Genomic DNA, 13,961 nt, shown 5'->3' on the forward strand with positions numbered 1-13,961 from the left:
AAAAAGCCGTTTCTTGTTATCCTGTGATCCTTTAAAGAAGAATGAGGAGTGTTTTTTGAAATTGTTCCTCCCTAAAAGAGGTCTAAGAAATGTTATTTTCTGGCGGTCTGAAATGAGGGGTTGTCTGAAATTTCACGTCCACAGGAGCATACTTATTTTGCTCTCCGTCTCTTGTGGAAGCTAAATAAGCACGGGACTTTCACTTGGCTCCGCCGGCAGGGACGCCGTTGGTGAAGTGCGTAATCAGAGGCAATTTCAAGTTGGCCCCCAGTTGTTACGAGTGAGCAGAGAGAAGTCACGAGTTAAAAAACGGATTCTTCCGCGAGGGTGTACTGCCACTCCCTTCAGCAGCACAGCTTCGCTTCTTTCAGTCCGTTTCTGTGAAAGTTGACAGGATCCTGTGCGGAACACCAGTTGTAATGATCATAGCTGCAAAATGAAATTGCAGCTTGAGACCAAGCTGAAACGCCTAGAGAAAAATGAACTCTGCCTTGAGGCTGCTCACTTGGGTGTAGGTTCTATTTCACTGCAATGTTTAGGGACACAAATATTCACCAAACCTTTTGACCGAACGCCACTTAAACTTACACATAAATGTCCTTTCTTACATTTGTGAATCTTCTGAAAAATCTAAGGAATAAACAGCTGACTTAATTATTTCAAAGAGCACATGAAGCGTTTTGATATTTCACACAGTTTTGAAACTCCAATCAGTCCTTTTCATAAGATTCTGTTAATTCACTGAATACTCAGGAATACTGACATCTTCAACTTGGCACATTTCACATGGAAACTACTGTTCTATTTATAATATTTAATTAGCCTATGTAGAACTAAAAAGAAAAAAAATTTTGTTTCTTCTAGCTTTGAAATTTTTAAAATTAACATTTTTATCTAAATACAGGATTATACACATGCAAAAATCTGTATTACATCCCTTCCTTTCAGAGGACTGTTCACTATTTTAGCCCTGCAGTCACTAAAGGTAGATGATATTCAACAGGACCAATTCCTATGGGTCAGATCTGCTCTATGTGGATTACAAAGTCATTGATGACAGTGCTACTTTTTCTTGCAAGTCAGCGTAAAAGGTATTTAAGTTTGTTCTTCGTGGAAAACAATGTAAGAAAACCTCTTCTTCATTCTTAAAAGGTTTTAATGGCTCCAGAAGTTATAATGAATTGTATGTCTCAAACAGTTGCCGGACGTATTTTGTATTTTGTGAATCACATTCAGCAGTAGGTGGATTTCCCCAAAGCTGCGCTGGCAAAAACTTGTAAAATAAGGAATAACCTTATGTATTCTGCGTAAAGACTATGAATTGCATTGACTGTCCAACAGTCAGAGATCATGGACCTGAGGTACTGAGACTTCATCCACATCGTCGGAGGAGCAGCTCCTCAGAATGACCACCTCCTGGACAAGCCTTGCCAACCTAAGTGTCAAAAGCACAGACCAGTGTTAGCAGAAGCTCTGTCCCCTCTGCTACAAGCAAACGAATCTGGAATCATTGTGCATATTTGGCAGCAGGTGTTCCAATTTTTTTTTCCTCCCCAAAAGTGTTACACTTTCTGAAATGGAAACATGGGATTGGCGCTTTTAGTTTACAGGCGTTAATTCGCTTTCATTGATTTGGTCAGTTAGCTGTAGAAGCTGGCACAGAAGAGCCTTGACCGAGGCTGAGTTTTTGATTCATGGGAGCTACTTCTGAGATACACAGAGAAGTGCTCCTTTCCAGTCCGGTGCTTGCATCCTCAGCCTTGGTCTACTCCTCTGCAAACGTGAGTCGTGGGTGGATTCGGGAGACGGAGAGCATACTCATGTCTGAAAACTTAACTAGATACTGTTACCACATTTTAAAACTTCAAAAGAACACAAATGGAGAACTGCGGGGCCTGGGGGTTAATCTTAAATCTTTCTCCACTCAATCATCTAATTAGACATTTAGCCACTACACGAATTCATTTCGCTGTATCACTTACGTTTGGATCCCACGGCTCAGCGTGGTCAGGAGCCTGCCCGGCTTCCACCCACAGCACCGCCTCGGCAACACTCCTGACCTTACCTGTGTTCATTTCAGAGAGGAAGCCCCAGATGTTGTCTGGCTGTTTTGAGTGGTATTACGTGCCAAGCCTCCAGCCAACAGTGTAGACTCACCGCTAGAGATTCTGATTCAACTGGTCTGGGGTGGGTCTGAAGCATCGGCCACTTTCAGAAGCTTCCAGTTTTCCTAACGTTGAGAGCCAGTCGTGCCAGGAACCTGGAGAAATTCATGCTGTGCACAGGGACTCCAGCACTCGGCCCACTGCTTTACAGAGAAAACAGAGGGTCCTCTCTGAATCGCCTGTTTCTCATCCTGTTGCTTGAAGAGGCCACGTTCTCAGCTTAAACGTAAGAACTGCTATGTTCTGTTGGTCCTAACGTTAACTGTTTGATAGAGTACATAGCTAGGCTTTGATGTGCTTCACTAAAAGTTGTATTTATAGATGATCTATCGTCATTCCCACTAAAAGGAAAACCTAAATATGAATCTGTTACAGTACCGTATTGCTGATCTAAAAATCACGTTGGCATCAGTGTAATTCAACCTGAGCAACCTGTAAATAAACCATAGGCCAGGTGGAATAATTCAGTGAGAAGGAACTTAATTGTGTCACATATGAATAGTAGTTTATTTCCGAAGCACAAATATCATGTAAATTAATCGAAAGATGGTTTGCTTAATAAATATTTAAATGTGAACCAGGTTTGATTTAATATATTTATGAAAAAATACTCTTAACAGCTCGGAGTTGTATTTACAATTTACACATAAATAATGATAAAGTTGAGCCCATTAAGAAAAATAGGATGTTCTGGATAATCTCTCAAACATCAATGTATTAGAATCAACTGTGGCATTTTTTTTTTTTTTTACAAAACATGGGTTCCAACCACCAGAGATACAAACGTAGCAGGTCTGGAGGGAGGCCAGGGCAACTGTGCAGGTATGACCTCAGGTTGTAACCGAGCAGGACCCTGGGGGGCTCTCCCGGGACGACCCCTCCCCCAGATCCTCTGCTGTGGCTCCTCTCTGCAGGACCCAGGTAATGGTATCTCAGGTATTTTCCCCAAGTTTTTCAGATGCTTAAAATCACCTCCAAATGGAAGAAATTAACTCCTCGATGGTCATGAGCACGGAGCCCCCGGACCTGTTGGTGCCTAAGGGCCCAGCACCATCAACCCGTCAGAGAATTGTGCACAGCTGATCCCAGACCCTGGGATGCCCGCCCCCGCAGCCTTTAACAAGGCTCAGCTGAACCCCCTCTAGGAGTTAGTTCGGCGTCTTCCGGGTGGGAGCTGCGTGTTCTCCTTGCTCGGCCTTGCAGTAAACTTTTTTCTACCCAATCCTTAGCTGTTTGGGTATTTTTTTGGCCTCACTGCGCATCGGGCACACAGACTTCTGTTTTGGTGAAGCCTGAGGAGGAGTCTGTGCCCGTGGGAGGTTGACCCCGGTCAGGACAGCCCCTTTGCTGGGTCCCAGAAGCTGCCAGAGCTCACTTCGCCTGAGGAACGGGGAACGACTGTCCCCGACAGGCAGGACCGCCCCAGCACAAGGCTGTTTGGAGCTGAGAAACGTCCGGAGCTGCAAGCACATTCCATGTCGCCTGCGGGTGAGTGGCTCCGGCTTGTGCAGGCTGGAAATTCTCTTCCCTTCACCTGGGCGCATCCCCACCAGGAAGGGAGCCGCTCTGGGCGTATTGGGAGCCACCTGGGGTCCATCCTCCCCCGGAGCCAGGCCACTCTGGAAGCCTCCATCTGGGAGTGGAAGTGGCATTTCGGGGCTGCCCCTCATCTAACCTGTTTGAACTTTTGTTTGTGGGACCATGTTTGTTGTTTGTATGTGTGTATCTGTTCTTGGCCAGTTGAGATGCCTTTGGTGAGTAACAGGGCTCCCATACGATGACACTAGGGTATCCTTCCTTGCATTGGCTTTGCTGTGGTAGTGGATTGCCTGTGGATTTTCCCTTTCTGGCCTTGGTCATTCATTCAGCCTCATCTCTGATGTGAATTGGCTGGGAATCCCCCTTTATGGGGTTAGGAAACTGTGACCATGAGAGGACGTTTTGAATTGTTGTTTGTTTGCTATTTGATAACATTGGCCATGAATAACTAAGAACGAACAATCAGAGGTCTGTTCCATCTTGTAGTTTCCCCAGGGTATATTTTGCAAAACTAGTAAATCTTCAGCTATGCTCCTGTAAATGAAAGGAAAATGTATTTTTAATTGTAACGCTGTGGGCTCAGTACTCCCTGGGATCTGGAGAACAATGGTCCCGTAATGGCTCTGCTGTTGCATCAAAGTGGGCCTCCTGCAAGCCCTGTGGCTCGTGTGTGTGCGCGCGCACATGTGTCTTCATACCTGAGTCCAAATCCTGTTCTCTTTTCCTGGTTTTGCTGAAAGTGAGGCACATGAATGTCACCAAATTTATATATATATTATTGTCTATTTGGGAAGTGAAAAAAAAAAAAATCCCTGAATATAGCCAAGATGGTTGGGTTTTGTAAAAGCAGTTAGAAGAAGAATTTTCGTTTCTCTTCCTGTGTCCTTGCAGTATAGATGATCTACCTGGTCTCTCAATGGAAGGAAAAAAAAAAGTTTTTATTTTTTTTAAACTCTAGCGGAAAAACTGCAAATCCTCTGGTTCTGTCTATATAAAAATTCACGTGTAAATGAGCTCTATGTAATTGACTTAAAAGTTAACTGCTTGTAAATTAAATACTTCTACATACAAAGAAGTGAGGGAGAACAAATTTCAGGTTCATGTAATCTAGGAAATACTCAATATTGAATTGATACTGAATATTAAAGCTACCTCAGGCTTGTTGGTATAGTAATATAGACGTGGCTTTTATCACACCTAGGTTTACTGAAAGTAAGTTCATGTTTCTGTTGCAGAGTGTCGTCAGCTGAAAGAAAAAAAATAACTTGGTATGATGAAATTCTTGTAAGTTAAATGCAAATTTCGATGAGAGCTTTTGGGTGAACTCTTGAGAAATTATTGTTTTGGGAATGTCTACTTAAAAGTGATCTCTCCAGATATTTGGTAACTTGAAATTTTAGAGTTGTGCAAAATTAAGTTAAATGATAGAAGTTTATTGAGTAGTTCCATAGCTAGGTCATTCCCAAACAAAACAAGGTATTGAAACATTCACTAGAAATTAAGATTTTTAAGAGTTGAGGATTCTAATGTAAATATGTAATTAAGGCTACTAGAAATAATGAAGGAAACATTGCAGTGTACTGTGGGAAAGTAGAATAAATGTGTTGAGTGAAAAAAAAAAAGGTATGAGGAATGGTACTGCATTTTGTTAACAGAAAAGGTGACTTGGTTCTAGAGCTGATTGTTTCTGGATGGAAGAAAAATAAGGGACAAACTAATATGGATACAGAGTTTGTAGGTACAGAGTTTGTAGATAATATGGGTACAAGGTTTGTAGAAAGGGAGCCCTAAAAAAAAAGAGTTCTGTGCATGGTCAGCCTGAGATCGAACTCCACTGCGTAAGTGGATTTTGTTATTAAAAGTCGACTGGTGCAGGACTAGATTTATTTCCTCTGTGAAGAGAACAAGTTTACTTAGAATGCTTTTTGACAATAGTGTGAAACTTCTTGATATTTTTGACAAACTTCCTATCAAATTCTAATTCATTGACTACACTTTTTTGGTATGTATTTTTATTGAAGTATACTCAGTTTACAATGTTAACATCAGTTTCTGGTGTACAGCATAATGCTTCAGTCATACATGAACATACATATATTTGTTTTCATATTCTTTTTCACCATGTTACAAGATATTGAATATAGTTCCCTGTGCTATACAGTATGAATTTGTTTATGTTTTATGTATATTAGTATCTGCAAATCTTGAATTCCCAATTTGTCCCTTCCTACCCCACCCCTACCAACCATAAGTAGTTTGTTTTGTGAGTCTGCTTCTGTTTTGTAAATAAGTTTGTCCTTTTTTTTTTTTAGCTTCCACATATAAGTGATACTATATGGTATTTTCTTTCTCTTTCTGGCTTACTTCACTCAGAATGACACTCTCCAGGTCCATCCATGTTGCTGCAAATAGCATTATTTTATTCCTTTTTATGGCTGAGTAGTATTCCATTGTATAAATATCCCACAGCTTCTTTATCCAGTGATCTATCAATGGACATTTAGGTTGTTTCCATGTCTTGGCTATTGTATATAGTGCTGCTATGAACATTCGGTGCATGTGTCTTTTTGAATTAAGGTTCCCTCTGGATATATGCCCAGGAGTGGGATTGCTGGATCATAAGGTAAGTCTGTTTTTAGTTTTTTGAGGATTTCACATACTGTTTTCCATAATGGCTGCACCAAACTATCTTCTCAACAGTGTAGGATGTTCCCTTTTCTCCACAGCCTCTCCATTTATCGTTTGTGGACTTTTTAATGATGGCCATTTTGACTGGTGTGAAATGATCTCTTTGTAGTTTTGATTTGCATTTCTCTGATAATTAGCAATATTGAGCATTTTTTCATGTGCCTATTGGCCATTTGTATGTCTTCATTGAAGAATTGCTTGTTTCTGTCTTCTGATCATTTTTGGATTTTTTTTTCTTAAGTTGTATGAACTGTTTATATATTCTGGAAATTAAGCCCTTGTGTCAGTCTCATCTTTTGCAAATATTTTCTCCTATTCCATAGGTTGTTTTTTTTTGTTTTGCTTACGGTTTCCTTTGCTGTGCAAAAGCTTATGTTTAATTAAGTCCTGTTTGTGTATTTTTGCCTTTATTTCCATTGCTTGGGTAGATTGCCCTAGGAAAACATTGCTGGAATTTATGTTGGATAATGTTTTGACTATTTTTTTTTCTAAGAGGTTTATAGTATCTTGTCTTATGTTTACATCTGTAAGCCATTGAGTTTTTGTGTATGGCATAAGGGAGTATTCTAACTTCCTTGATTTACATGCAGCTGTCCAGTTATCCCACCATTTGCTGAAAAGACTGTCTTTACCCCATTGGATGTTGTTGCCTCCTTCGTCAAAGATTAATTGACCAAAAGTTTATGGGTTTATTTCTGGGCTCTCTATTCTGTTCCATTGATCCCTATGTCTGTTTTTGTACCAATACCGTGCTGTTTTGATTACTGTAGCTCTGTAGTGTTGTCTGAAGTCTGAGAGGGTTATTTCTCCAGCTTCATTCGTTTTCTTCAGTATTGCTTTGGCAGTTCTGGTAAACGACGAGACTTTTGACTTCAGCTAACTTTGGGATACTTTGGAAGGCCCCTGAGACACGTCAGAGAATAATATTTAACTAGGATTGGCTGGCATGTTGAATTGCATGGGAAGCATTGTCAAATGAGTGATAAGCCTCCTCAGATTATAGTGTGGTTAATGTTGATATGGATATCCTAAAACTACATAGTTTCTGAAATTTAGACATGTCCTGGCATAATGCTATCAGTCATGATTCCAGTTGTTACCGTAGGTTGTTGTGTCACAGCAACTTGTTTAAGCTTATCGAAAACATTACCAGATCTTTTACTTTGCTTTTGGGCCTTCTGGCATCCATAGGTAATTGATGCTTTATAGGACTGTTTCATCTTCAAGATTTATAAAAAGGACTTTTGACAAGTACACTGCTGAGCTGGGTTAAGATATTTTAAACGTCTAATGTAAGATGACTTCATGGAACTGTTGGTAAAAGGAATTGATTGCATGGGATTGAGTGAACTAATTAATATGGTTGCAGTTTTTTTGGTTTTGTCTGAAATATTGCTGGCTTTTAATCGGTTTTCTAATTGAACTGTTTACCAAATGCTTGTTTCCCAATCAATATTGCCTCCAATGTTTAGAATAGAAAGAGAATTCTCTTTTCAGAGTATAACTACTCATGATGTATAAAAATGCCTGCTTTTTAAGACTCTTGCTAAAAAGCACATGTATGATGTTTGTAAACAACTGGGTATAAGTGATAAAACATATGGCCTATAAAGTGTTTCCCCACTAACGTACCTTATTAGTTTACCCCAACGTGGCAAATATAAAGGAGGCCTAGCACTGAGGGATGTGATCTAAACCTGGGGCAGGAGACACCACCCCAGCATTGAGGGACAGATATTTTGATCATTAATGCTTTTTACTGAAAGATTTATAATTAAAAGGGGAAATGATGAAAAAATCTGCACATACTGAGGTATGGGGAAGTCATTATGGCTTATGTGTGGTTTGACCTAAACTTTACTGACCAAAGAGGCCTGTTTTATGGCCCCTTAGACATGCACTGTACATCTGTTTTGGCCTTCAGGAGGGGAATGCATTTCAAAGTCAAAGCAGAGTAGCCGTGGTTGAAACATCAAAGGTGAAGCTGGGTGGCCATCTTGGGGGCAACTGCAGGCACGTCTGTCCTGCTGAGAACTCACTTTGCTGTGTGATACTCGGGGTGCCACCAGCCATCCTCAGTGTCCGCTGGCAGATGGCAGCTGCACCCTTATGACCTCAAGGTCTTCTGTAACTATTTTTGGACAACAAATTGTTTTGGATCAGAATTTAGCAAAAGAAAGGAGATGCGTGTAGAGCCAACTGATAGCTCTTGTTATGTATCTGTTAATACCACATCAAAAGTTAAAACCTACTCAGATAAAAGTAGACAACCGGTTACCTGGCTACAAGTCTCCCCCAGATTGCCAGGTCCAGACTGGTTTTCAGGCTTACTCTCCTGACTTGCGCAGGGAATGAGCTCTTGGATCTAGGACTTGGAACTTGGGAATATTTCCAGTTGGGGTCCACTTCCCAAACTGAGGTAAGACTACACCCCATTTCAGCAGGTAGTAGCCAGTGTGATCACTGCCCCCACCCCACTCCCTGAAAGATTTGGGGAAGGATGAAGTATTTGTTTCAACTTTTACATGAGTATGATAATGAGAAATAAGGGTATAAGGGATATTTACAATCCTTAGTAATCCTGAAATTATGCTTTGCCTAACATTTTCCCTCACTGATAGTCTAAGTTTTCATACATATAAATTTTTCACTTCTCTCTCCCTTTTTTTTTTTTTTTAAATTACAGGCAGAAACAAAGACATGAACAAACTCATACAGGTGCACTTTAAACAGGATAACTTCCTTAAATAACTGAAAACAGTCTTGATCAGTTTTATTTGACTTAATTGATAAATAAATACAGGAGAATGGTTATAAAACCACTGGCAATATAGTAAACTTTTTAAAGAATTTATTTTGACTTCACCCACTTATATTTCTCAGAATGGGAATATACACATTATCACCAATAAATGCTTAATGCTTTAAATTTACAATTCCTTATTTGGAGGAAGTTGGAAATCATTCCAATTAAATGAAAAAAAAATTTGTTCCTATAATTCAAAATATATTTAAAATAACACTTTTACAGCAGTCAAAATCTTAAACCAAAAATTTAGAACAGCACTCTAAGTGTAACAAAACAGCCACATCCTAATTTAATTACTTTGATTATTAACAGAGTGAGAAAAAAATACGTGGCTCTGAAAAAAAAAAAAAAAAAAAACCAGGCCGACTAGCAACTGGTACAGGTTTCCTTTCTGGGCACTCTAAGCTTTGTCTTTGTTATTTTTGTTTTTCATTTGTTCAAACACAGACAACTGCACCAACTTTAAAGAAGGTGTAAATGGACTTTTGACATTTAATACCAGTGATGCTGGCTAAGATTTAAGAACTCCAATAATGAGAATCAGAAAATAATGACAATTAAAATAAAATTATCCCAAAGGACTTACTACTACATAGTGTAATCTGGTATTCAACATCAATAGTGTTTTTGAATTATATGATTTTTTTCACAAACATAGCACCTCATTAAATATCTGGTAAACACTTTGCAATCACAATACGGGTTGGGAGACTAAGTTCCAAAGAGAACTATGTAGTTTGCGTAACACAACACTGCAAGACAAATCTCAGGCAAACAATCAAGATTAGGAACGCGGTCTGTTGGTTCCCACACTCAACGGGACGCTCACCTACATGGGCGCCATCTTAGTAAGACGTGGTACCACACGCCCCAACTCCACAGAGTACATAAACACCGAAATGGACTCTTGCCTTACAAATGATCTGTTAACTGTGCTTGTGAAACTAAAAAAATTTTCCAAAAGATCCGAAGAGATAATGGTTACTTTATCTCCCTACCCCAGGTAATTCTGTTAAAAAGATACTAAATGAAGTCCAATCTTAAGTTTGTAAAGTTTTGGTGTAAAAGCTAAAGCCAGTAAACTGTAACTCATTTAAATTAATGACAGGACGACTCATTTTGCTGCATGCTACAAGCTGTACTCTTGACCTGAAGAGTCACTCTTTCTGTGCCGAGGAGACGGGGTAGTTTTTGTAGGAGACGGGGACGCAGTACCAGGCGAGTCGGTTCCTCCGTCAGAAGTACTTGGTGATGATGCCAGATAGGGAACCTTCTTTCTGCCAAGGAAACCTCCTCCGTCAAACCCTCCTCCTTTCTTCCGTAACTCCACTTTATTTTCATTTTCATCTTCTGATGACCTTTTCTTGGAGTCTAGAAAACCTTCAGCTGTTTTATGTACCTCCACTCCACTATCTGATTCTCTCAAACTTTTACCTTCTGTTCCAGGAGACCTTCTCTCAGACATATTACATTCCCCTGTTGCCCGTTTTACTTCGGCTTGTATTGGACCCAAGTTACCATTTTCAGGGACAGCTCTTTCTATATTTCTGTTCAAATTAACAGTCTGGAAATCCCTGTAACTGTGAAAGCTCTCAGTCCTCCGTGCTCTTGCTAACAAAGGACTTTCCCTGTAAGGCCTCATGGAACCGTAAGTAGCTGCTTCATGGATGGTTTCATTGTGCTGAAGCTGAAGACTGAAATACAGTTTTTAAAAATCACAGTTTACTTTTTTTGGATTTCTCAGGGGCACATCTTACTAAACTACCAATGAAAACATATATAAATATATAAATACTGTACCATATACAAAGAATACTACATCCTTATTTATACACATAAAAATATTTTAAGCACTCCACATACCGTATGTGTGTAAAATTAACAATGCAAATAATACCATACATCTATTCATAGTGATGCTAGATTTTTGAATAGCTAAAAAAAGCTGGGGGGGAAACCTTTTAAAACCAATGTGGAAACAATGTAATTTCAGTATCTGGACCTTAGTTCAGATTTTGGAATTTTTTAAAAAGTATGATTAAAGATATACTGTGTCATTGCATTAGAAGTACATAATGCCTAAGTAAAAGATTAGACAAGATGATGTATAATCATTTTGATTACTATGTCCCTGAGGCAACAGGAACAAAAGGTCCACATACCATCTAAGGTGACATGTGATTTTTCTCATTTCCTTTGAATGAATTCTCGATCATATAATAGGCATCCACATTGACAGCAATTCACAAAATAAAGAACAAAAAACATTTTTCTATGAAAAGAACTAGATATGCATGTAGATAAGCTATTTAGTAAAAATTTTTTTAAAAACTGAGTATCAAAGTCTGAATTAAAAATGTACTTTGAAAAATCTGGCTTTCCAGAACTACATGATTATGTTATCACAGCCAATCTTCCCAAAAGCAATCAATTCAGTTCTTTGACCTACCTAGAACTTGATTCCCGAAGCCGGCTGTGCTGAACCACAGACGTGGCCGGGCTGATGTTGGGAGTAGCACAACGAGATGTGCTCAGATCACACTGATCCAGCAATTTAAGCAGCTCTTCTTCAGTGGGACCTCCTACGTCTTAGGAAAGCATACAGTCATTACAGTCTTATGTCAAAAGCCCACCCTGTGACGAACAACTTTCCATATGGAACCTACCCTTTTCCTCACTTTTGTTAACCATGTCCATGGCAGTGGTCAGATCCCACATCTGAATGCTGCCATTGGTGTGGCCTGTGAACAAGTAGCGCCTTGGCCTTGAGCCCATCCTGCTGGAGCCCTCACACTCTCTCACTGTAAATGAGGATATTGTAGTACAGTCAACAGCCTGGATCTCACAGATTCTGCAAAAGATATCGTAGAGTTATAAACCACAGGGAACAAATGACATTTTATCATTCAGATTTTTTAAATTACTTGGTTATTTGCAGAGTTATAGCTTAATTATTCCATGTATATAAAACAGATTTAAAGGGATCAGAGAAAGTCAACAGGAATAAAAGTCAAGCTTTATTTTCTTGGAATCTAGAGAAAATAACTCTTATAAAACAATGTATTAAATAACTTAAATAGGGCAAATAATTTAAATCAAACTTATAAGAAAATTAGGAAGAGCCTTGATGCAAACTGAGCAATTCCTTAAAAGGAAGTTATGAAACTAAAAGCACAGAAAGAAACAAAGCAAGCAGACATCGTACTCTAGAAACATTTTGAGAAATCGTTTAAAATTTCTGTGAAAATTTAAAAAAATCTAAAACCAGAAAAAAGGTATAGCTGTATGGAGAGGTCTAAATATAATCTTCCAATAGATTAATACTCCTTAATTTTTAAAACCATTGATTTGCATAAAAAGATAAAAGAATCTGTCAAAGAACAATTGTCCACATTTGACAAATGAGGAAACCAAGAAATAATGTCACTAAATGATGTGCCAAAGTCACACAGAAGGGTTAACAGAATTGTACTTGATTGAATCATTTGTCCCAGTGAACTTCAGAACAGTTAAGGAGACTTATTAAAGAAAAAAAAAGAATTAAAAACAGTGCCAGGCAAATGCAAGATCAGAAAATAAACAGGAAGTGAAATCTGTAGTAATGTGAGCAGCACAGGAACGGAATATGAAGCTGAACTCTGAGGAAGTGAAGCCCCGCAATGCCCACAGCGACACAGGCTAGCCTTTCAGCACAAGGTTTGCCACAATTATTTCTGCAGATATTGTTTCTCAGATTAGAGAATTTACCCTTTATTAAGTGCTAGGACTGCTTTTTTTTTTTTTAATCAAACTGTCAAATGTTTTTCCTCTGTTTATCAAGATCATTTTCTCCTTATTTTTGTTAATGTACTGAATTACATTTATTTCTCAACAATATCTGTGCATTGACAAATATATTTTTTAAAAATCTCGACTCCTGTCTACTTAAGAGTCACCTCTCTCCGTATGTGGAGCCCACAGATGCAGAGGGCTGACAGTACTACACCAGTTTTTAAGATACCTGAGCATGGGAGATTTTGGTATTCACTGGAGGGGGGCATCCAGTCCTGAATACACAGGGCAGATTGTAAATCAAAATTAATAAAACAAAATAAGCCTATTTGCATGAAAACAAGCATACATGATTTGGGTCTTTTAATTTTTCCTATGGGACAGATTCCTTAGAATTAAAACTTCCTTTAAAACTTTTTTTTTAACACGTTTTTTTCCCTGTCCACTTTTAATAAAACCATTTCACTTCTCACTATTAAGAACCTGAACTGTCTTTAAACAGAAAGCTTTGCTTCACATTATCTTCATAAGGGGCTGACTTCCTATTAAGGGTCTGAGTTCCTATTTAATTTTACAAAGTAATTTGTAATTTTTGGGGGGGTTAGGGAGGGAGATAAACCCTAAGGGCCTGGATTTTAATGAGAGACAAAAATCTCCAGCATGGTTCCTTGGCTTAATATTTTTACAACTCTAGCTTTTCCTCTGGAATCTTAAATTTAAAAATTGTGAAACTTGTTTTATCATGCAGAAATTGCAGTTAATTACAACAGACTGCTACTGTTTGAAGTTAATGGAAAATTACTTAGGGACAGAACAACACTAGCGAGGACATCAGAATTAAACAAGAATATGAAATAGTACATTGTTAGAGGATGTTGTTTTAACATCAGGCTTAATAGAAATTTGGTAGCTTCTTCACCTAATAGGCCCACAACACTAAGTCACAGTAATGCATTTCTCAAAATAAAAATTTGGTCTCGAACTATACA

At 38.7% G+C, this 13,961-nt stretch overlaps 1 protein-coding gene across 2 annotated transcripts in view; it reads right to left on the reverse strand.

Moving 5' to 3' along the window:
• Positions 1–9,131: 9,131 nt before the first annotated feature.
• Positions 9,132–13,961, reverse strand: part of KCTD3 (potassium channel tetramerization domain containing 3) — a 52,055-nt gene continuing 47,225 nt past the window's right edge. For both annotated transcript variants that reach the window (XM_032466770.1, XM_032466771.1), the window contains 3 exons: positions 11,868–12,052; positions 11,651–11,789; positions 9,132–10,895 (listed from right to left, as the gene is read on the reverse strand). In XM_032466770.1, the coding sequence (XP_032322661.1) occupies positions 10,331–10,895; positions 11,651–11,789; positions 11,868–12,052 (889 nt within the window). In that variant the 3' untranslated portion in view covers positions 9,132–10,330. The remainder of the gene's footprint in view (positions 10,896–11,650; positions 11,790–11,867; positions 12,053–13,961) is intronic.

This window comes from Camelus ferus, chromosome 23 (genome assembly GCF_009834535.1).
Source record: "Camelus ferus isolate YT-003-E chromosome 23, BCGSAC_Cfer_1.0, whole genome shotgun sequence".
Classification (NCBI taxonomy): domain Eukaryota; kingdom Metazoa; phylum Chordata; class Mammalia; order Artiodactyla; family Camelidae; genus Camelus; species Camelus ferus.